The 23,725-nt window shown below is 39.6% G+C and overlaps 1 protein-coding gene across 3 annotated transcripts in view; it reads right to left on the bottom strand.

The window, feature by feature from the left end:
* Positions 1 to 23,725, bottom strand: part of MEGF10 (multiple EGF like domains 10) — a 187,821-nt gene that overhangs the window by 31,737 nt on the left and 132,359 nt on the right. For 2 of the 3 annotated variants that reach the window (XM_016953721.4, XM_001158953.7), the window contains exons 14-20: positions 13,025 to 13,171; positions 11,703 to 11,837; positions 11,035 to 11,163; positions 7,953 to 8,081; positions 5,652 to 5,780; positions 3,394 to 3,522; positions 832 to 1,068 (exon numbers count right to left, since the gene is read on the bottom strand). In XM_016953721.4, coding sequence (XP_016809210.2) covers positions 832 to 1,068; positions 3,394 to 3,522; positions 5,652 to 5,780; positions 7,953 to 8,081; positions 11,035 to 11,163; positions 11,703 to 11,837; positions 13,025 to 13,171 — 1,035 coding nt within the window. The other variant, XM_024356719.3, reaches the window with a different exon arrangement.

Raw genomic sequence — 23,725 nt, 5'->3', positions numbered from 1 at the left:
TTTGAAGCTACTCTGCAACTTTCCTTTTTTTAAACACTTGAGTTCTTGACACAATAATTCTGCACTGAAAATGCACTACATTTTTTAATTTAAATTTACATTTTTAAATGTAAATCAGCTACTTCTCATATTTCCATGGAATTTTGTAGTTTTAAACATGTAACCAACCAGAAGGCCTTCAATAATCACCCAAAAAGTAATAAAGATTTTAAACTTTTAAATTCCTCCATGTAAATGGTTGCTTCTACTGATGGTTGATTATAATTTTATTTTTCCTTTTATGAGGCATTGTGACAGAACAGAAAAAATCAAGAGTTTTCTTAAAGGGCTGCCTTGGTTCTTACTAATACCAAAAAGCTGTTTCTGATATAACTTTGTTCCCTTCAGTTAACGATTCGGGTAGGCCTAGGGAGAGGCTGGGAAGCACATAGAAAGTACCCTCATTCAGAGACAGGAGAACTGGTCCAGCTCCCTAATCTGATCCATGACCTTGGTAAACTTATCATCCTCTCTTCCTCCCCACCCCCGTCACATATGACAAAAGCTTGAGGCTGGATACAAAGCTCCTTATGGATTGAAATTCCCTAAATCTAAACCACAAACACAATGAGCTCAATTTTAAAACCCTTATAGCAAACCACAGAATGACAATTTACTATTGTTGAAATAAAAAACTCATCTCTAGCAATGTATATCTTTTCCAAACATAGAATTCTCTCGATGAGAATTGACAGAAACAATGGACAGCACAGCCAAACACCCAGTTTTAAGGAACCAGAATGAAATTTAACTTTTCAAGAAGCAAAATGCCTCTCTTGCCTCTGCTCTTACCTGAAATGGTATAATCTGCATTGATGACCCTCATAGCAGGGGTGTAGGTAACTGCTGGCATGCTTGATTCCTTTCCCTTCTGCTTGTGTCTATAAATAATGAACAATGCCAGTAGGAAGAGAACAACTAGGACAAGAATGATGATGCCCGCAATGGCCCCGATCTGGTAGGAATCAGCAGGGAGAGCAGTACTGGTTCGGCTTAAGCTGTTCAGATTTCCAACTATGATAACACCAGCTAGAAAAAGAAGAGAGACTTGAGAAAGGATGACAATGTGCTGGATAAACGTTTGATCTCTACTTACAAAAACCTCCTTCTGTGCTAATGCCGGCATATTTTCAGTTCATAAAACATTAATTTGGAAACAGAGCACGAAGAAAAAGCAAACATTCCTCATTGTCAGATGTTGTTGGCCTATCCATGCCCAGAGAAAGGCTGCTGTAAGCCTCAAAAAGAGACAGAAGCTGGGCACAGTGATGCGTGCCCGGAGTTCCAGCTACTCAGGAGACTGAGGCAGGAGAACTGGTCTAGCCTAGCAGTTAGAGACCAGCCTGGCCAACATAGCAAGACCCTGTCCCTAAAAAAATATAAAGAAAGAGACAGGATTTTCTGAACCCAAAGAGATTCAACAGTAGGGTTTGAGAGCTTCTTATATATTTCTGATTAAATACTTAGACTGGCAATTAATTTGGGGTAACAATTTATCTAATTTTTTTTTGCTTTATTATTCAATACTGAGCTTATGCAGAGTTAAATGCTAAATGTCCCAACTGCTTAACCAAATTTTATGTCTATCCTTAGCATTTCTAAGAGTAATTTTCCTTCCAAGCAAGCATAACACCATTATAAATCTAGTCTAAGAACAGGATCTACCTTTTGCTAATTTCAATGGGTCTTTTACCTCAGAAGATATTGTTCTGTGCAAAGTTATTTTCCATGACAGAAAGATTTGTCCTGATAATACCTGATAGCATTACCCTAACACCTTACTCATTAAATTCAAAATTCGGCATTACATAGTTCTTCCTTATGGTCCATCAAGTGATAACGCTAAAGGCATGGGTTGAGATTCAAGAAATCTGGCATCTAAAAAAATTGACCTAGATATTCTGAACTTTCCCTTAAGCTTTCAGGCTGCAGTTTTATCATCTATAAATGAGAAAAGAGGCCTCCATGTCACTGCTTCCAGCTCAAGTAATTGTTCCTATGATTTTATGATTCTAAATGCTGAAGGACCTTTTTACAAAACAATCTGCCCTGAAACACAGACCACCAAGGATAATGTAGTGAGATTACAGAGTATTTGTAATTATGACGTGATAATGAAAGATCGCATTCTATTGTTATGACAGTCAAATGTAAATCATAAGCATGTAAAAGTTATTTTACCAAAGAAATTAAATGTTGTAAATATTTACATGGTCTGCAGTTTAAGATTACTCCATCTACAACAGTGTATCAATTTTCTAAAGCCTTTTATAGCCCAACTGCTTATTGCCTACCAGGGAGTACCACGTGCAGTAAGAGCTGTGGCTCTCTGGAGGGCACGCTTCAGAACCATCAGAAGCACTTTCTCAAAGTCCCCAACCCCAGAATCGGAATTTCCCAAATAGGATCATGTACCTGACAACTATTCCCAGGTCGTTATGACATACACCCCAATTAAAAACCAGGGGCACAAGTTTTACAAAAAGTTAAACATATGTCTACTATATACCCCAATTATTCTACTCCTAGGTATTTACCCAAGAGAAATGAAAGCACATGTCCATGCAAAAACTTGATTCACTCTTGTTCATAGCAGCTTTATCTGTAATAGCCCCAAACTGGAAACAATCCACCTGTCCATCAGCACATGAATAGGTAAACAAATTATAGTATATCCATACAATGGAATAGTATTCAGCAATGAAAAGAACTGAATTGTTGATATGTGCTACAACATGGTTCCATTTCAAAATAATTATGCTGAGTAAACAAAGCCAGACCCAAAAGAGTACAGTATGATTTCATTTATATAAAATTCTAGAAAATGAAAACTAATCTATACTGACAGAAAAGAGATGAGTGATTACCTGGGGCTTAAGGGGTGGTAGAAGTAGGGAGGGGCATGAGGAAACACACGGTGATGGATATTTCATTTATTATGGTGATGGTTTCATAGGTATATAGATAGTCGAGATTTTATTAAATTGTACACATTAAATAGGTGTGTTTTTTGTGTATCAATTACACCTCAATAAAGCTGAAAAAAAATCATAGACCCAGTAGAAAGTTCATGAGTTTTGGAATAACAAAAATCTGGCACAAAAGCTGTGACATATTCTAGTATTAGCTATGTGACTTTGGGAAAATTACTCAGCCTCTCTAAGTTTTTGTTTCTTTATCTGCAGGACAGCAACAATAAGGCATTCATCTGGCAATTAAATAAGTAACCAATTATGCCATTTAGAGTTGTGGTGAAGATTCTGCTGGATAACATAAGTGAAAATACTTCACATTGCCTGGTACATGGTGTTCACACAATACTACAGTGCTACAAACATTAGCTACTATATTTACCTTGATCACATCTTGCTCCCTTCCATCCGGGGCTGCAGTAACAGGTCCCGGTGATGTGGTCGCAGGTGGAGTTGTTCAGACAATCACATATCTGGCGACAGCCATAGCCATATGTTCCTGCAGGGCACTCTAGAGAAGGAAAGTCAAATGTAGCTTTCCAACCTTGGGAATTTGGAGCAAGGCTGTCTCTGACTGCAAGCCCTGCACATCTAGAGCTGAGTCCTTTCAGGGGATTCCTATTGAGGCTGACTTGTACCCCCAAGAGTGTCCCAGAACTGGACAGCATTCCTGGAATCATGGTGGCACTCACAGTCCAGACTGCACAGGGCTAGAGACAGGGCTGCTCAACATTAGAGCTCCTGACACTTTCAGCTGCTACATACTTACCTCTATGATGTGTATATGGAGAGTCTGTGGAATTCCCATGGAACAGATGAAGATAATCACTAAGGGCAATTTGATACAAGTCCACCAGGCAAAACTGTAGGCTGGAAGGGGCCTAGACTGAAGAGCACTAAAGATGCTTTCTTGAGAACATATATATTTTACTGTAGGCTCAGGGATCTTCATAAACGCACATTCTCAATTGAATTAGCCAGGAATAGGGGAAGATGCAAACAATAAGTTTTGCTGATTTTCTAGGTAAGAACTTCATTTGCTATGGAGTGATTCAAACTCTGGATTTTGTTGAAGTCTTGAAGACGAAAGTAATAGGATTCTTACTATGCGGTCTTAATAAGAGTTAGGCATGAATTTCAAAGGATAGTGTAAGCATGTTGAATCTAAAAATCTTCGTGACAAAATATTGATATTTTTCATAAAGTGAGCAGCAGGGGGCAATGTGCTATTATTATTAGAATTCTCTGTCAAACACAGGGTTTCTGTTTACAAATAAGCATTGGGAGAAGTCTCCAAAAATAGGGACACTTTAATTTGCTGTTGAGAGTAATCATGGAAGCACTTAAGAGGTTTTCTTATTTAATAAGACCTTAACCAGTCATCTGGCATTCAAGTAAAATTTTGAGCCTATTCTGGTTTCCATGCATATTTAGACATTTATACACAGACACACAATATTTATATGCACAATAGAGTTATGTATGCAACTGTGTCACTCAGTCAGGATCTGTTTCATGACTCAATGAAACAGTGATGCAAAACTAAAATTGGGCTGTCTCTGTTGTGAGCTGATTCCTGGACATCACTTTTGTTACATTTGCTAGAAAGAGGATATGCAAAAATACCCTAGGGTTTAGCACATAAAATTGAGGCAACCAGGTTCAGAGTGGCTCTGTGAGGTGCCAGTGGAGTGGGGTGGGGAGGGGTGCTTTATTGTCAGAGTCCTGCTATCCTGATCAATCTTTCCAGGCCACACCACTCCTATGGCCATAATCTTGGCAGATCCTTCCCAAGAGTACAACCTCTGGTGAACAGGAATTGTTCTTCACCTTTTCCTGCCCAAAAGGTTTTATCACAAGAAAGTGGGTCTGATACAGCCCTAAGCCCTTATTTATTTATCGTGAATACTGAAAGAAAGTCATAGAGGAAAGGAATAATAAACTAATTTGCAATATTCAATTTTATTAAGACTAATGTTTTTATAACTCTGTGAGGGGATGCATAGCTAGTGGGGTGGAAATAAAAAAATAAGGATGAGTAATTCCAATGGCATATTCTCCCCCAGTGGGACTTAAACAAAATTTTAAGGCAGTATGTTGTCTGGAAGGTTGTTAAGACTAAGATGAGAAGTTGTTAATGGAAGCAGTATAAAAGTACGATCTAGAGAAGGTTGTTGAAAGGGTGGCAATGTTTGCATGGATTTGTTCCCTCACCAGCAACAGGGATTGGCCCTGGGCCACCAGCCCTCCTCCCCACCGCATGTACTGTCCTCCAATGTGAGACCCGGGTTCTGCCTCTGCCATGAAGAAAGCTCGACTGGATCTTTTAAGGCTCTGAGCAGCCACATTCCAAAAATAAGAAGGAGAGGAAGGGAGAGCCCAAAAGAACAGAATGGAAAACTTGAATTCTGTCTTCATTCTTGTAGTCACACCTCCTCCGCCCAGAGCAGTGAGTAACCAGCGATGATCCCAGGGAGGCCTGACCTCTGGGAGGGGAAGTCAGTCAGGCTGAGAAGTAACCAGCCATCAGCTCAAACAACCTCGGAGTGGTGAATTCTGCCTTAATATTTCCTGGCATCTAGGAAATGTGATTCTAGAGGAAAAAAATACCACCCAGTGATGCCACACTCTCATACTTACTCTGCTCACAGTGCCGTCCCATGAATCCAGTGCGGCAAGTACACTGCCCGGAAATGTGGTCGCAGTCAGCTCCGTTTTGACATTGGCATATCAGTGCACAATCTTTTCCATAAAACCCTAGAGGACATCCTGTGGGAGGAGGGAGGACAGTAGGAGTCAAGAGGCTGCTGAAGAGAAACACTTGGAGGCTCGTGCCTCTAACATATTTGTGTTTAAACTTGAATGACACTGAGCCATCAGAGAATACAGTGAATAGTACATATCTCAGCTTGCCACAAGAGCTTCTTTGAAGTCCCAAGACAGGGCTCTTGCAAGGAGGTTGTAATTCATAAGCAGGAGGCAGAAGAGTTCCATTCCTGTCAGTGTAACCATCACTGGTACCCCTGGAGGCAAGACTAGTGCCTTCTAACAAAATATCCCTTCAATCCTGGAAGAATAGGACATTTCCTTTCATTCTTTCACATTTCTACTAGAATCCTGGACTCAAATTCCAATGGACTGAGACGGGTACTTTATATTAAAATTACCTGTATGCTTTTACTTGTAGTACAGAACATCTCTATTGTTGCTACTAGCCTTGTCCACTGTATCTGTTATTATCTTAGATAATATCAACTTCCCTGAAGAGGTGTACTAGAATGCTTACCTTAAAAAACAATTGTACTTCACAGGTGCTTTGTAAAAAGCAATAACCCTTCACACTGCTGCATGATTTTCAATGCTTAGACCGGCGAGTCTCTTGAGCTAAAGACACCCACAAATTCTGTTGGCTTACATGGGCTGGCAGCTGCCCTGCAAGAGTGTCTTGGGGATCTCTGGCGTGATGAAAGATTCAATGCAGGCTGATTCAATGATTGTTTCCAAATATTACATATGCTTTTCATTTTCTCATTTTCTTATGGAACTTTCAAGAAGCAGAGGCAGTGCCCAGATGCCAGTACGCACTGATGACTCCCTGCTGTCATGCATTTATTTAGCACCTACTCTGTGCCAGATTCTTTTCATGCATTCTCTTGTTTAATCTTTACAGCAGGCCAGAAATGCAGGGATGGATATTCCCATCTTGTAGACAGGAACTAAGCCCCAAGTACCCTAAGTCACACAGCTGGCAACTGGCAGGACGGCAGGGCCATGATTCAAACGCAGGGAGGTCTGGCTCTGGACCCCATGTTGTTCCCACTGTATCATGTTACTTGCACTTGAAAAAGGGTTCTCTGTTTGAAGCACGTTCTAATTTTAGAATTATAAATAATATCTTACAAGTACCTTTCTCTAAGAAGTTAAACAATATTTATGGATATACGAACTCTGAAGAATATGCTTGGGCCAGCTACCTTCCTTGCCAATTATCCTTTTCAACTCCTCGTTCAAGGTCTACATTATCTTCTAGAAAGTTTCTAAAGACTTTTTCAGCCTATTCTTTAATTATGTACTCTAATTAGTATTAAATAAGAATTGCTCAATTTCAGACCCATCTGTCCTCCTCAGCTTCTTGCTATTATTTTAAAATATACGCTATTATTAGTACTTAACCATAACACATGCCTTCCTTTCTTGTCTCCTTTATTCAACCGAAGGTAAGAGGTCAGAGAATGATCTTCCTTCCCCAATGATGCTCAGCTTTGGAGTAAGTACTTTGCACACTATATCCTATCATGCTAAAAGCCTAATGGAAGAAAAAATGATTAGGATGCTATGAATTACAAAATGGGGAAAAGAACTAGGGCAGTGGCTCTCAAAGCATGTTCCCAGCCTGGCATTACTACCAGTTGATAAAAATGGCAATTCTCAGGTGCCAGCCCAGACTCGCTGCTTCCGGCTTTCTGGGGATGGAACTAGCTTCTGTGTTTGTTGTGTCCTCCAGGTGATTCTGAAGCTTGCTACCATTCGAAAAACACGGAACTCCACCTTTTCCAAGAGCGCACATTAAATCAGGCAGTGAGGCTTGTTGTCTTCTCTACCTTTCTAATCTCTATACTTATCCTAACTTTTGTGCCGTTAAAGGATTGAGAATTTGATCCATATAAATATGATTTGGTTAAAGGAGAGAAGAGAAATAAACTGCATACCATCACACAGCATTGCTCTACCTCAGTGGAGATAGAACCTAGAGACAGAATACTTGGAATGAAGTAGCTCTTAATCACTTAGAGAAATTTATATGTCTACAGGTCATTAGGAGAGGGAAGTACTCCAACCTCAGGGACCTTTGTTGAGCTCCAGTCACGCATGCGGAGGGTAAGGCTGTTTCCTCCTTGGACAAGGCTCCCCTTGGTGAGCCTCAGAAGGCTTGTCACTTACTCTGAGTGCAGTAGAGCCCTGTCCAGCCAGGAGTGCATTTACATTCCCCATCGTAGGCGCTGCAGAAAGCTCCATTGTGGCAGTTGCACGTGTGGATGCAGTTTGGGCCCCAGTGGGCAGGTGGACATGCTGAAATTACAGGTGTGGAGAAGTCCATCAGAGTTCTGAGGCCAATACTAAGTAGGGAGAATTCCATCCACCTCTACACATCTCCCTGCATGTGAGAGGTTAGCAGTGTACATCAGGACTAAGAAAGCACACTGCTCTGAATTCTGCACTAAATCCCAGATGGCCATGGCAACTTCAACAACGACTGTCATTACTGACATATGTATTCATTTACAACTGCAGAGTGAGGTGGCTGGGGCAAAAATCACCTCAAGTTTACAGATTCAGTTATTAAACAAACACATATTCAACACCTACTATGTACCCAACACTGTTCCAGGCACAAGGGAGATAGCAGAGGATAAGACAAAGTCCAAACCATCCTCTGGAAGCTTCTATTTTGGTAGGGGAGGCAGGCAAACCAACCAACCAACCAACAAAATGAAAAATCAATGGTGGTAGGTATTATGAAAAAACATAAGGAGGATAAGGAAGACAATAATTTTGGGAGCTACTCCTCTGAGGAAGGCCTCTGTGAGGAGAGGACATTTGAGCAGAGATAAGGTGTGGAAAATGACTTGACTCAAGAGAGGTTAAAGGACCCAAGGCCGCATGTAGCTCATGTTCACAATTTCTAAATCCTGTACCCTTCAGTCTACTCTAGAGTTGCCACTTCAGGCTCCTTTTAAATATTGAGGTTCCCAGCGGTATGTAAAAATTGGTTTCCTTGTAAAAACTCTTAACTGGAAGATCCAGAAAATAATACAATTAAATCATTAGGGGTCACTGCCGATTGAAGAGACATCAGAAAGTCAGATAAAGTATCTGTGAAATAATAACATAAGATCAGGGGGTAAAATAATTTCACTGACAAAAAATACTTTTTATTCATATTAATACTTTAGGAACATAATTGCATAAAAGGAGGACCACCTGTAATTTCTATATGGCTACCCCATAGGGAATGTGGACCAATAAAGACAATCAATAATACATATGAAGTAACTTTTTAAATGAAAAAAATTCTTCCATAATTGTGTGCACCGTTTTTGTCCAAGAGCAAGGGGAAAATACTAGCTGACACTTGAGGTCTCGAGTGAGCATTGGAACAAATTTTCTAAATACAACACCCTAATTTTACAGATGAAGAAACTGAGCACACAAAAGGTTAATAGTGACTCGTACAAGGTCACATAGATTAATAAAAATATTTGTTATTTGTTAGACACATACAGCTTTCCCAAAGCCACAGTGAGACTCAGTGAAAACTGTTGAAGCGTCTAGCCCATTTGATGCTCAGTGAAGCACTCTTTACCTAAAACAACCTATTCCTTAGATGATATTTAACCAGCTTCTGTAAACCCATTTATGTTCACAATATATTTTTCTGAGGTAACCCACTGCCATTAGGTTTTTCTCCCTATATTTGTTATGATCAGAGAATGGGAATAAGCATCACTCAACTTTATATTCCCAAAAGGTAAACGTAGAGATAGTGCTTTAAAAAATCATTTTCCCAAGGACACCTGCCCCTTTAAATGTACCCCTTTAAGTTTTCAAAGTCTGTGTTTTCACTGTGAAGGACTTTGCTCTCTTTAGACAGGCTCACAATCAGCTAAGAAGAAATATGAAGATGGTTCCATAGAGTTCATAAGGGAATCAATGAAATCAATGATCCCCAGGAGAAGCAAAGGCTTTTGCCAAATAAGTCAGCTTCCTGTGGAGTGATTATTGGGACAGGCAACACTATAGTCTCCATTCATAGTTGTGTTTCTATTTTTATTCCTTTCAGCACATTCCTCCTCCAAATGAGGAAGGGACAAATTTCCAAAATAAAGACTACTTTTTAAAGGAGCAATATAAATCAATCATTTTATGACAATGATATTGGACCTTTTACTCTTCCCAAACCCATATGCCCAACCATCAGTCAGAGCCCTTGCAACACATGTAGATTTAAACAGACTGATTTCTTCTGACGTGATGCCCCCAGAATGGAGTGAAATCATATCGCATAACACTTCTTTCACCAAAGAGCTACACTTCTGAGATTTATTAGCTCTCTTCCCTTATTCCTAAAAAATGGGGTACAGCCTGGACTACTTATGGAAAAAATTAACATTCAGAAAAAAATCTTCCAGCAAAAAATATATTGCTCATCAATTAGTATTTGCAGGTTGCTTGTAACTGTGAAGTTTGAATTAAATTATCAATAAAGCACCATGTAAAATGACTGCACACAGTCATTCTTTGATTTCTCTTATGTGCATGATGGGGGAATTCAATATAAACTGAGAGTGTTTCATAAAATTTAAAATGAATGAAACCAGATTACCCCATACATATGCTATTCTTTGGTCGAAAGTTGAATACTTTTAGACATTGCACTGACCCTTTCAAAACATTCATGAATGACTTATAGTCAATGTCATTTTTTTCATGACATGGGTGCTCTAAGAGTCATCTATATAGTCCCTTATAAGGTCACACAATTCCTGTCTGAAATCCAGTGGTGTGGAAGGCACTTGGGTGATGCCAAGGTGAAGCTAAGCATATTAGGTGGGCAGTTCGCTCAGGTTCCCAATAGGTTTCTAAGGCTCACATCATTTAATTCCATTTTTTCTTTCTCTGTAATTAACTCTCCAGATAAACACAAAATGAAGAGATAGATTTCTCAATACAGCTGTTTTTGCTTTATTTCAATGGACGATGAATCACTGAAAAGGGGATAAGCAAAATGTTACATATTTAGGTTCTTTCCAAGACATTATTTGGATTTAAACATAGGACCATTGCATAGAGGTCATAATGGGAAAAAAAAAAGAATTTAAAAAAAGAATTTAAAGTAGAATATGTCTTTTAATTAGTCATATATTCTTTCTTGATTATATAAACACACTCATACTTCAATCCTAAAGAATCTGAAAACAAACAAATAAGACCAGTTTATTAATTGTTCTCAGACAAGACTTACGTTGAGAGCAGTCACTGCCGATCCAACCGGGGTAACACTGACAAGATCTGTCAATGGGGTTACAGGTTCCGTTGTTGGTGCAGGTACAAATTCCTGCACAGTTTTTCCCAAATCTGCCACTGGGACACACTGTGAATAAGCTATAGGTCAGTAACTCACAATCAAAACCCCTCTCGTAGAACCCTAGAATCTTAGCACAGGAAATAACTTTAAAGGTCACAGGCCCAGCTGCTCATTGGTAGCTATCTCTGCTCAACAGCATCCTTCATCTTGAATGGGCTCATTTTTACAAATCCATGAAGCCAAAGATTTGCATTAAGGCATCACAAACCAGGGGACATCATTGCACTTCTAGAAATATGACTTCACGACTTCTTGCTCTGGGAGTCTAAAATTCTTCCGCATATTGATTTTTTATGGGAGGACATGTCCAGCTAAAACTGAAGAGTAGCACATCTCAGGAAATAAAAAGGTTTTGTTGGAGTGGCAAGCCAGCTTTTCCAAAGCTCAAAGTCCTATCTGAGAAGCTGCAGACACAGCACAGCAGAAGACATTCCCAGCAGACAGCTGAAAACATGGCCTTCAGGAAGGCCAAGGGGAGGCCTGAGGACAGACTCTCCCGGGCGTGCTCATCACCACCCAGCTGTCCAGGATGCTTCATGCCTTACCTTCATTGCAGAGGGCGCCTGTGAAGCCAGGCAAGCAGTCACACAGGCCGGTGATGTGGTGGCAGGGCCCGCTGCTGTGAACGCACTGTGGGCATGTCTGGCTGCAGCGATGCCCATAAAAACCAGGGGAGCAGACTGAAAACAGAAGGGAAATCAGCAGTTATCCTTCTGAGATGCGTTTGTCTCGCATTCCAGATCGGGATCTAGTTAAAGTTTGAGAGGTTAAAAAGCAAAACCTTAAAAAAAAGTAAAAAAGATACGGAGAATTTTCCAAGTAGAAAACAAGAACAACGAAGGAACAAAGGAACTCTTTAATGAGGAAAAGAAGCCACTAAACTCTGAGTTTCTTGAGAGCAAGCAAATGTCTTAGTCTTCTTTATTTTCCCATTTAAGGCCCCAGTTAGCTCAAGTCTTGGCATAAAGCAGGGCTCCAGGAATTTTCATTGAATAAATAAAGAGATAAAAAAATTGAAATACTAATAAGTCTCAAATAAGTACTCTCAAACCATTTGTTGATTCTTTATTCTTTAAGAGTCGTTTCTGGCAATAAAAATCGATCAACAGTCAAAATTTGAAGATTTTTCCTCCTCAAAATGGTCCAGGTTAATGACTGTAATCGAAAAGTGATTAACCAAAATGCTATATACTTAAGTTCTTGCCAAGATATTATTCAGATTTAAATATATGATAACTGCATAGAATTCTTATGGGGGGAAAGGCAATTTAAAAAATTACAATAGTATAACTTATAATTAGTTACATATTCTTTTTTGATTGCATTTACTAAAAGATTATTTAATCTTCTAACTCAGAAGTCTTAAGGACCAATGTCAACAGTCTCCTTTTTCAACTTTGCAATTCCATTTTCCCCATAGCACTAATTTTAAGACTACTAGCAGGATGAATGATTTGCCTCAAGGTTTGGCTGATGTTGACGTCTGGTAATTGAGGTAAGGCCAATGCCAAATTGCTGAATAACATATTTACAGGTCAGTGAATTTCTAGAACACCATTCCAAAGCTTTCAGGAAGGGTGAAGAAATATATCCTGATGGTTGTGCCAGTGAGGCAATGAAGTAATTATTGAGAAGAAATGGTTAAATCCCCATCTGTTAGGTTAGTTCTGAAGGCTGGAAAGAATGAAGCTCTTAGGGAAGTGCTCTCAACACAGTTCTGCAAAGGACAAGTGAACCATTACACTCTCTTTTGCCTTCAACTGCAACAGGACATCACTATAAACTGAGAGGTGGGACAGAGATCATTATTCAATACATGGTGCCCAGGGAAGGGAAGGTGGAAATTACTGCCTAATGAGACACTTACTCCTCTGACAAGTGGTGCCTCGGAAGCCTGGTGCACACTCGCAGATGCCATCATCGGGGGAGCATGAAGCCCCATTTTTACAGTAGCAGGGCAGGGAGCAGTTGGGGCCCCAGCGTCCCTCAGCACACACGCTGTCACAGTGGACACCTGAAATAATGCACATGGGGCAAGGCTGAGTGAGAGGCAGTGCGGAGTTTCCACAGATGCTAATTCAAAGATGAGGACTAAGCTCACAGTGTTAAACCTGAGGATCACCAGCAGCAATGAATGGAGAGTTACCATCTTATAAATATCAATACACAGTATCATAACATTAAAATAATACCCAGAACGATTTTCTATGGAGTCACGAAGAAGGAATAACAAACTTTTGTTATATTGATTTTTCTTCTTCAGGAGGAGGCAATAAAGTGGAAGCCCAAGGGCTCTGTCTATTGCAAGTAAAATTTATCAACAATACGATATCTTTTAGCCCTTGGTGACTTCCTCCTCCTCCTCCCATTCTTTGTTTTCACAGAGAAATAAAGTGTAAAAGGATAAGGCAATGAATAGTTCCATAAAATGTTTTACATAAAGAAAACCATCCCCTGGATTAAACAAATAAACATAATCTTAAAATAACTTGATGGTGCATTGTGCAGAACAGAAAGATGCACTGACACGTGCCACCAAATTCCTCCTTAAAAATCTTACCTGACATTGGAGAGATATTGGCAGAATATCACAACTGACATTATTTGTAGCTGTTGTCTATGCTATCGATTATTATGAAACTGTATGCAGGTGTTTAACTCTCATTTCAAATACTGAGAAACTTTAGAATTAAAAAAAATGACAAAAGGAAACAGAAAGGAAAGCCAAGTTTGCAAAAATAAAACTAAAACCAGGTTTTATTTGAGATAAATAAAAGTCTCTTCTGTACATTCGTATTGGAAATACAACAGGGGCCTCTTTCTTGCCAGAATTCCTCACAACTCAAAGAAATGTTCTTCACATTGAAAGGCAATAAGTTATAATTAGTAGTGAACTGGCAGTTGCTGGCCTCAGACCAAATGAAAACACATTAAGAGCAAGCACGCAGACCCTCCAAGATTCCAGAATACTAACAACCACCCAGTACCACGATGCTGAGACGGTCATGTCTTGTGTTACAGTTTTGGCTTCTAAAGTAATCAGGCAAAAAGTCACCACAGTCTGAACCTTAACATGGAAGCAGTCCCAAACTATAATATGAATGTTGCTAATTGGTACACCATTTCCGGTGAACACTGGAATAGCAAGAAGATCCACTTTTTACTGTTCCTGTTTTTTTCCTTCTGAAAGTCTCCCACGTGGTAAAGGCCATTAAATAGGCAAGAAAGCATGCAGACCTCATTGTGTCTAGCTTGACCCAACAATAGACTTTTATTTCATTCGGACCATGGGCTGAAGAAAGGAGACCAGGTCTGTTCATAAACCAATTGGGGTTTAAATGTTTCCCATAGAATAAAGTATGAAATCTGGGCCTACTATGTTGATTTTTTTCTTGCAATCATAAATATATTATCTTTTTTTTTCAAATCTCTTTTGAAAATCTGAGATGAAATTGCCAACTCTACCCTCCCCAGATGTGATACATCAGCCTCAGAATCTTACCTGGAATTTATATCCACACCTATACTGGGCAGAAGCTTCAAACATATTAAGCAGTAAACCACTTCAAAACGAGGCTGCAAACCTAAACTTTGTTTTGAGAAATTAAAGAAAGTACCAACAAGGGTAACCTGCTAAACACTTCACTCTCAATTCAAATTCAGGTCCTAGACTCTGACCGTGAGCCAAGACTCCTGCTTAACAACAGCTAAGATGGGGACACCTGCTTATCACAGAGACTTAGACAATCAACCCAGGGCATTTTGGTCTGATGCCATCAAGACAAATCCCAACGAAGATTTTGAAGAAGTGGAAACTGAGTAATTATCTGGTTAATCTGACTGATCATCATCCTGAAAAAGCAGTCCCGATTTTTTATGCTTTTTTGTTAGGGTGGGGACTTGGGGGACAGGTAAGATTTAGCCATTTATGATGACTTAGTTTATCAACTACTTGCCAAATCACTACTTCAAATTGCACTTAATAAATTCAGTTAAGATGGAATGGAGTACACTTTAGGTCAAAAGTATTTGCTGCTTTTTTATATCATAGGTTATCATGATTTATGTACAGCTTAGCCTATTCTCAATCAGAGCATGTTAAGAAAAATGACTACAGGCCAGATAGGCAAATCTGAATAAAGAGATCCTCTCTTTCATAACTGATTCCTCTTCCCTTAAGAGGTTTGTTCAGCTGATTAGCCTAGCCATCAGTCATAATCAACTATATCCTGGTAATGTTTGTATAAGTAACAAGGCCCACCCTATAGCAAGAAGATCCACTGCAGAGATAAGCTTGTTTCATATGGTTTACCCATCATTTCATTTCCAGAGAATCATAGCAAATTCTATAGATCATTGATCAAACCTTCTGTGTCCAATCATATAAGCATCTTTCAACAGACCCAAGCTTACTTGAAAATAACTTTTAGTTTAGAATTGCAAAGAAATGTTTCCTTTGAATATAAATTATAAAAATTCTATTACCAACACCCTCTTAAAAATTCAAGCCCTTTTATTTACTCTGTCATCAGTAAAAAATGAGTCAGCATTTTGCAGATACTAATGCCTAATCTATGTGAAGATAAATATCAAGTATGTCTCAGTTAGGGGGCAATTCCAGGGAAAGGCGTGGAGTTGTCTTTCCTCCTCTTGCTGTACCCTCTTCTCCTATTGCTGCTTCTCCCCTTCTGGCCCTCTGTGCCCTCCTAGTTATTTTTCCCTTCATCTTACAGTCAGAAAAGGACAAGATACATTTATTATTGCTGAGTAGTACCTTCTCTGGAGAATATTGATATTCTAAGAGAGCATGCATTCTAAGAGCCTAAGAAATAAATATCTAATTGTGGAATTTCAGGCAGTAAGTATCACGAAGAGAGTGTTGGGTAAGTGTTTCTCTAAGTCGCACCAGGTATATGACTGCTGATGTGACTTCCATGTAAGGATAACCCTGCAATGAAATATTCTCCAGGATGAAGAGTTGTAAGTTTTGCTTTAACCATTATTTCTGGCTCTGTGTGGGTACATGTGTATTATTTATATTTATCTCCTCTTATTTTTTGCCAGCTTTGCTAGGGTCCTACAAAACATCTTTTTGTTTCCTTGTTTGTCAAAGGCAGAAAAGGAAACCCAACTCAGCAAACATTCAAGGGATCTGGCCAGCTACTGGTTTGCTGTGAGAAGTTTTCTTAAAAATGTAACTCCAGGGTGATAATGACCACAGAACAGGCACACCCTGCTCTGCCTGGGGATCATGATCAGGAAGGGAGGTAGCTTGTGAAGGGGGAAGAGGACTGCAGGCTAAGGGAACAGTGGTGGCAAAGCTCAGAGGCCCAAAGAAGTGTCTGTCCTTTGGGAATTGCAAGTGTTGGGTACAGCTAAAACTCAGGGGCTGGGGAGAGCAGGTGAGGCATCTGGGCAGCCAAGCAGTGGCCACGTTGAGTTGAGCCAAGAACGCCATGCTATAGAGTGTGAACCTCCCCCTGGTGTTAACAGGGACCAAATGAACAATTTTAAGAAGGAAGGGGCACAACTAAATTTGTGCTTTATAGGAGGGCAGAAGATGGCCGGAAGATGTTGAGCCTGGGAAGAAAGAAAACCTGTCAGGTGCTCTTTTACCTGCAGAACCCCCATTTGGGGTTCCCCAAATAAAAAAATGATCAAAGTGACAAGGCATGAAACTAAGTCAATGTCAGCAGAGATGCGGGGAAGAGGAATTCTGGAGAGATATAGAAGAAAATGCAGATGAAGACTCCCCTCCAATTCTCCACCAAAGGCAATTAATTCTGGCAGCTCCCTGAGGGAGAGACAATGCCTGTTTTTGCTCACCATAGCACCTAGCACATGGGAGGTGTTAAATAAATATTTGTCGAATGAATCGATACACATAATTCCTATTTCCTGTATGATATTCAGGACCACTTTCCAATGGGATGGAGCAACCACAGCATTCTTTGCTTTCCTGAATAAGTCTTCACTCAAACCAGGAAGCCCAACATATTTATAGGTTGTATATCAAAAATGGTGACCCTTCCCTGCTAAGGAGGTGGAGATGTCTGCCTTGCTTATTCTTGAGCAGATACACATTTAGGGGCTCAGGTCTGTGTTTTTACATGTAAGCCCAGATTATTAGGCCATAAAAGAATTATATGACATCTTAAGGAAATTCCTTCAGAAGTTTTAGCAAAAAACAGATAAAAACTTTAATAGTTCAGGAAATAACTTCTAAAATATTGGGAAGAAGGGGCAACGTGGGAAGGGGGTAGGTTTAAATCTGCAGCCATCTCTGGTTCAATGGGAGCATTTCTTTTCTGATAAATGTTCTAATGCTGATAAGGAGATCTGTAAGGGACTGTTTTTGCCACGACTGAGGACAAAGAGCTCTTTGATAGCCTCCACAAGTTGCTAGGCAATGGCTGAATGATCGTGATAAACTTCAGCTAAGCAGCTCTAAAGAAATGTTCGTGCAATTAATGCCTGAAGCATTATGCCAGCGGCCTCAATGTGAAATCAGCATTCACTGGGCATTTGTGATTGCATGAATGCAGTAAATAAATCATCTGGGGTGTCATTCTTTCCCCTCTCATAGATATAACCCCAAATCCTTGTCTTACTTGATTGCTTATATTCCTTATGCCAGTATTCCAATATTTGGAGCGTTAGTGAATGAAGGAAATTATTTTGATTCAATGTCTAGTTCCTGGGCAACAAGCTATTAAACATATATTAGAGCAAAGAGAGATATTTGTTAATAATAATTGGGCTTGGTAATTATAAGATGGAGGAACTATAGTATTTAGTCACAACACTTTTTCTGCTTTTCTAATCCTTTGACCAACAAAGCAGTGGCATAGTGTAGTGTAGTGTAGTGTAGTGTAGCGTAGTGTAGTGTAGTACAGTGTAGTGTGGTGTAGTATAGAGAAGTTATTCACTGGTATATCCATCTCTGCTGATACAGCGACTGTCCTGATGCAATGTGAGCTTCTGCAGGATGGGAGTTGGCATCACTTCCTCTCCGTGTTCCCAGCACCCAAGCATTATGGTTGCATAGAACCTGGAGACACTCAACAAATGGTTGTTAAACCAAATCTTTCTATTTGGATACTATGGATTTTAAAGACCCAGTAAAAAAGAATCTGCTTTATATAGTTCAACAAAGTTGAAAAAAGTCTTAATAAGTCATATAAATCAGAGGTGTTTGCCTTTGCACTTGCAAGACAAAAAAAAAAAAAAAAAAAAAAAAACCAGACACCATGGCCTGCCTCAGTCTGGACCCAGATAAAAGCAAGTAGAAAGGATTGCTAGGCAGATCTTGGAGCTTTGGTTTTTTCTGTGGCCTTTTTTTGTGGGGGGAAATGAGCACCTCCCTTCACCCTCACAGCAGGGGCCCAGCCTTCTGCTTTTATATGATCCCCTCTCCCAAGACCAAACAGACAGACATATACATATGAACCTGCAGACACACTCTCCAGACCTCAATACCCAAAAGGGTCAGATAGTGAGTCATTTGTACTTGTGACTGATTGGGTGCAGGCATGTTAATTAAACTCATTTGACTAAAGTTATTACCTCCAACTTGGATTTGCACTTATATGTCACTGGACAAAGGAAGGTAGGTCTCCCCTTATTTTAACAGTTCAGGCATCCCTTAGCTGCATGAGACATCACTTCACGACAGATTAGTCCCTGAAGTAGCAGCTCACTCACTCAGCTGGTCAAACTTGCTGTTTGGTAAAACATGGAAAGGAGAGCTTTCCTTGTGGAGGGAGGATGCGGCCACTCTAGGCCTGGTTCTGCTTGCTGGGAAGAGCGGAGAAGTGGGCTCTTCGCATCAACTTGCCCACAGGTGCTCCTCCTTCCAATTCCACCCTTCCTGGCTGGGCTCAGATGAGCCCCCAACCTCTCCTCTTATTCTCCTTCCCCTCCCCTTACAATTATACCATGCCTTGATAGTCTCTCCTCTCTTTCTCAAGATCCCTAGAGTTTCATTGGGTGTCCTATTCTCCTTTTTATCTGTTTAGTGTTTAACTTTTTTATTCTGGTATAAACACATCCTTGAACCTCCTCTTCTCATTTGCCATTGATTATGTGGTTTCTGTCAAAGAAATGCACCCCAGACCCCAAGCTCTTCAATAACTAGAGTAATATGACACAGCAGATGCCACTATGCAGACCGTAACTGCCACTGCCTGCCTGGGTCACCAGGGCAGACAAAGCCACCAAGTAAGGTTTTGCAAGTTGTGCACTATGCAAGAGCCCCTGCCCAAGGGGCTAAGTTGGGGCAGAAATCCGGCTTGCACTTCATGTGCCAAAGAGTACATCCTGAGGGATTTCCAAATCTTTTCCAAATTTGTATCAAAGTTGCTTTCTGGATGGGCAGAGGCTCCATAATCTTCCTCCTCCTCAGCCACTTTCCAAATTCTCATTTAGTAGGTGTGAGGTGGGGACTGGGAATATGCAAGTTCAAAGAGTTCCCAGGTGACAGTGATCTTAGCCAGGGCTGGGAATGAGGCCGGACACCGCACATGTTCCCAGTCAGCTGGAATGAAATCTTGATTAGCTGTAATGCTCAGCAAATGGGTGTTCTGGCTGACTGAAGTCAGAGCAGAAAAGAAGACATAAACTTCAGCCTGTTTCTGTAATTTTGGGAAAATGCTTTTATAAAGTATATCACTCCACTACTCTGGAAACACACATACATAAGTATACACAAACACTCATAATTATATTTCATTGACATCTGAAATTTCAGTATAATCATTTTGAAAAGCGAGCCTCATTTTATAGCAGAGAGAGAGAGAGAGAGTGTGTGTGTGTACCAGAGGTCCAGAAGTGTAGGAGAAGCAGCATAGGACACAGCCTAAATCCTGAATGGTATTTCATTTTCCTCATTCTTCTACTGCAATCTGCCTCTTTTTGATAAAATGGTGTATTGGCTAAAAATGACAATAAATTAAGGTTTTAAATAACCACATACTACAATAAAATGGTACTTTTTTTGGAAATAGGATCTAAAATGTCAAACACAACTTTTATTTTGTTTACTTTTCATAACAGTATATTTTGAGGACTTATTTTATGACTAGGTAAAATAGGACTATCAATTATAATAGAAATAAAAAAGCCTCAGTTGCTTTGAGAGAACAGTCAAATGCTAGATAGTGGGTTGAAGTTATAAGAAATGGTGGATGTGGGTACACAGTAAGACAGCAAGCCATCTTCCTTGGCATCTCACCTTAGGGTGAGACTTCCTCAATTTAGTCATGTCAATTCCTTTGTAAAGAGGAACAAGGCCCTCCTGACTCTTATCTCTGGCTCCAAATCCAACTGATCAGCCTCTCCCCACAGTGTCCACAGTTGACGGAGCACTTAAGGCCATCTTGTTGATTTGATCAGGGGAAGAGCCCTGGCTTCTGTGTCAGATTTCACTGATTTATTCATAAAAGCCTCACTACACACAAGCCTCCTATCCTACATACTGCTGCCCTGTCCAGGGATACTTAACAGTTCACCTACAGCAATCTCAGCAACAGGGATGAGAGGAAATAGAATTGCTCGCTTCCCTGGGCTTATGTTTATCTTTTGACCTCAAACCTGGTGTCTTAAATGGAAAGTAAAACCTTCTTTATGTTCAAAAAGGTCCTAACAGGGTACTAACCCTAAACAATTTTATGGGTAAAAAATTATTAGTCTGTCCAGTGTAGACAATGAAATGATGACCTTTGTAAATAATATACAGAAGCTGCTCTTTCTTTAAAAAAAAAAATAAGCCAATTCTTGGTCCAATTGTAGGTGTTTTTTGGAACTTCAGTAATTTTCTTTTCCTCTACATGTGTTTTTGTATACCAAGTGTATTCTGTAATTGTGAGGGATGACCTCACAGCAGGCTTAGATACTGACAGATGCCTACAGACCAACAGCCCACACAGAAGACCCAGAAATGAGACACTGGGGCAACTTAGCTGGTCTAGGAGCAATAATGACTGACAGGCCATGAGGCAGAGATGGTAGGCAACAAGCAATAGAGCAGCATGAAGCAGTAGTCTTCCCGTTTAGAGAAGCAGGCCGGCCACAGATGGACAGAGGATTACAAGATTACATTGTGTGACAAAGCCACTGCATTCCCGTAGGAGCTTGATAGGTCTAAGGCCAGATGGGATAATTTGTCTTACCCCATGACCCAGACTGTGGAATGCAACTAACACATTTTCCGGCTGGCTTCAGGCCAAATCCTATCTCTTGCTCTTCTCATGTACACTAGAGTGTGCCTTTCACAGGATAGTTCTAAATCATCAAAGCAGGTGGACACTTGAGCAGTGACTGGTGTGTTCAGGAACACCTCACATTCTTTCTATCTTTATAAGACAGAAGTAGATTTGGTGGAGTGTTGTATAAAACAAAAGATGTGGTCTCTCTGTTAGAAAATTCTGAATTTGCCAGAAGGTTTAAAATTTTATTTTGCTTCACCGTGGTCATTGAGAAATTAGTATCGATCTCTCCATTTGAGAACTTCAAGAACCCTAGTGAAGTCACAAAATCTGGTTCAATCCCTAGTTGATGCAGTTTTAACATTTGGGGATGAAGAGCCAAGCTGAAACATTGGAAGGCAGAATTTCCTATTGTGAAGTCAAGTTATCTCAGGTGTTGCAAGTCAAGATGGAACTACAGGGTTGGGGAGGCCTCGTGTCTGTGGGTAGCTCGTATTGGTAGAAAATAAAGTCCATTGCACCAGCCTTAGCCTGTTTCCCAAGGTAGCTCTCAGACACTAGAAATCAAGCACATGACAGTTCCTCTCAGTTTACTCCTTTAGAAACCAAAGAAGCTCTCAACATTTTCCAAGGGGCTGAGAGACACTACTGAAGAGGTTGCTGGTGACATCCCATGTTTATGAATCTGAAGACTTCATATTGTTAAGTGGACAGTATTCCCCAAATTGATCTATAGATTCAATCTCCATTAAATTTCCACCTTGCTTCTTTGTGGAAATTAACATATTGATGTTACCATTCACATGGAAATTCAAGGACCCAGAATAGTCAAAACAATCCTGAAAAAGAAAAACCAATTTAAAAGGATTTCAATTTCTCAGTTTTAATGCTTCCTCCTAAGCTACAATAATCAAAACTGTATGGTGCTGGCATAAGGAGAGACATATAGACAAATGAAATGAAATACAGAGTCCAGAAATAAATCCTCTCACATTTATGGAATGCTGAATTTTAAAAAGGGTATCAAGACAATTCAGTGGGGGAAAGAATAGTCTTTTCACAAATAGTGCTGGGACAACTGGATAGCCACATGCAAAAGAATTAAGTTGGACCCCTACCTCATATTGTATGTAAAAATCACCTCAGAATGGATCAAATATCTAAATACAGAAGCTAAAACTATAAAATTTTTAGGAGAAACATGGACATAAATCTTGTGACCTTGGATCAGGCAATTTTTTTTACATTTAACACCAAAAGCACAAGCAATGAAATAAAAAAGATAAACTAGACTTCATCAAAATAAAAACTTTTCTGCTGCAAAAGTCATCATCAAGAAAGGAAAAAATAACCCAAAGAATGGAAGAAAATATTTGTAAATTATATATCTGATAAGGACATATATCTAAAAAATATAAAGATTATAACGCCATAGTAAAAAGAAAATCCAGTTAAAAAATGAACAAAGAGTCTGAGTAGGGATTTATATAAAGAAGATAATAGAGATGACCAATAAATGCACAGAAAGATGTTCAATATCATCAGCCATCATGGAAATGGAAAGCAAAACCACAATGAGATACCACTGAACACTGACTAGGATGGCTAGAATCAAAAAGTCAGATAATAACTAGTGCTGGTGAGGAAATGAAAAAAATAGAACCCTCGTATATTACTGGTAGGAATGTAAAGTAGTCCTAGAAGAAGAACAATGTTTTTGCTCATGATACTTGGAAGGTGGCACTAAATATCTTAGCAAGTCTGTATACCATGAGCAGAAACTTCTTCTTTCAGTATCACTTTTAGCTTGATAAACTTCCTGGCTGAAACCGTGAAGCTATATAAATAAGGAGAAACTCCCACCCTGTGGTTACAGAATTTGTACTCAATCATATTATGAATTTGTCATGACCAGAACATTATCGTAAAAAAAGAAAGTTTTAAAACTTTTACTTCCAGCAATGAACATTTTAATATTTGCATATTAACCATACAATAATATGCATATGCATATTCACCATATTAATATCTGTATTTTTTTGCCTCACTAAGGTGACCCTTGTCATATTTTTAGGGTTTATTTCAATCATTCTTTCTTCAGTGCTCAAAATATACCACAGTGGTCTTGCTGAACTCTTCAAAGCAATTCACATTTTCCCCATCTTGCTGGCCTGAATTTTGACAGCTGGACCTTACTTGTAGCTCAAGAGAACTGCCCCTACACAAATCAACAAAAAATCAGTCCTGGATTATAGATTAAAGGTTTCAGTTTACTGGAAACTTTATCGAATTTTCATTTTTTTTGAAAAGTTGACTTGTGTGTGTTTCTGTGAAGTGATAAGGAACAGCACTAGGTGTTAAGT

Source organism: Pan troglodytes, chromosome 4 (genome assembly GCF_028858775.2).
Source record: "Pan troglodytes isolate AG18354 chromosome 4, NHGRI_mPanTro3-v2.0_pri, whole genome shotgun sequence".
NCBI classification, from domain to species: Eukaryota; Metazoa; Chordata; class Mammalia; order Primates; family Hominidae; genus Pan; species Pan troglodytes.
Note: the sequence above shows the minus strand (reverse complement) of the source record. Positions and strands in the feature narration are given on the sequence as shown.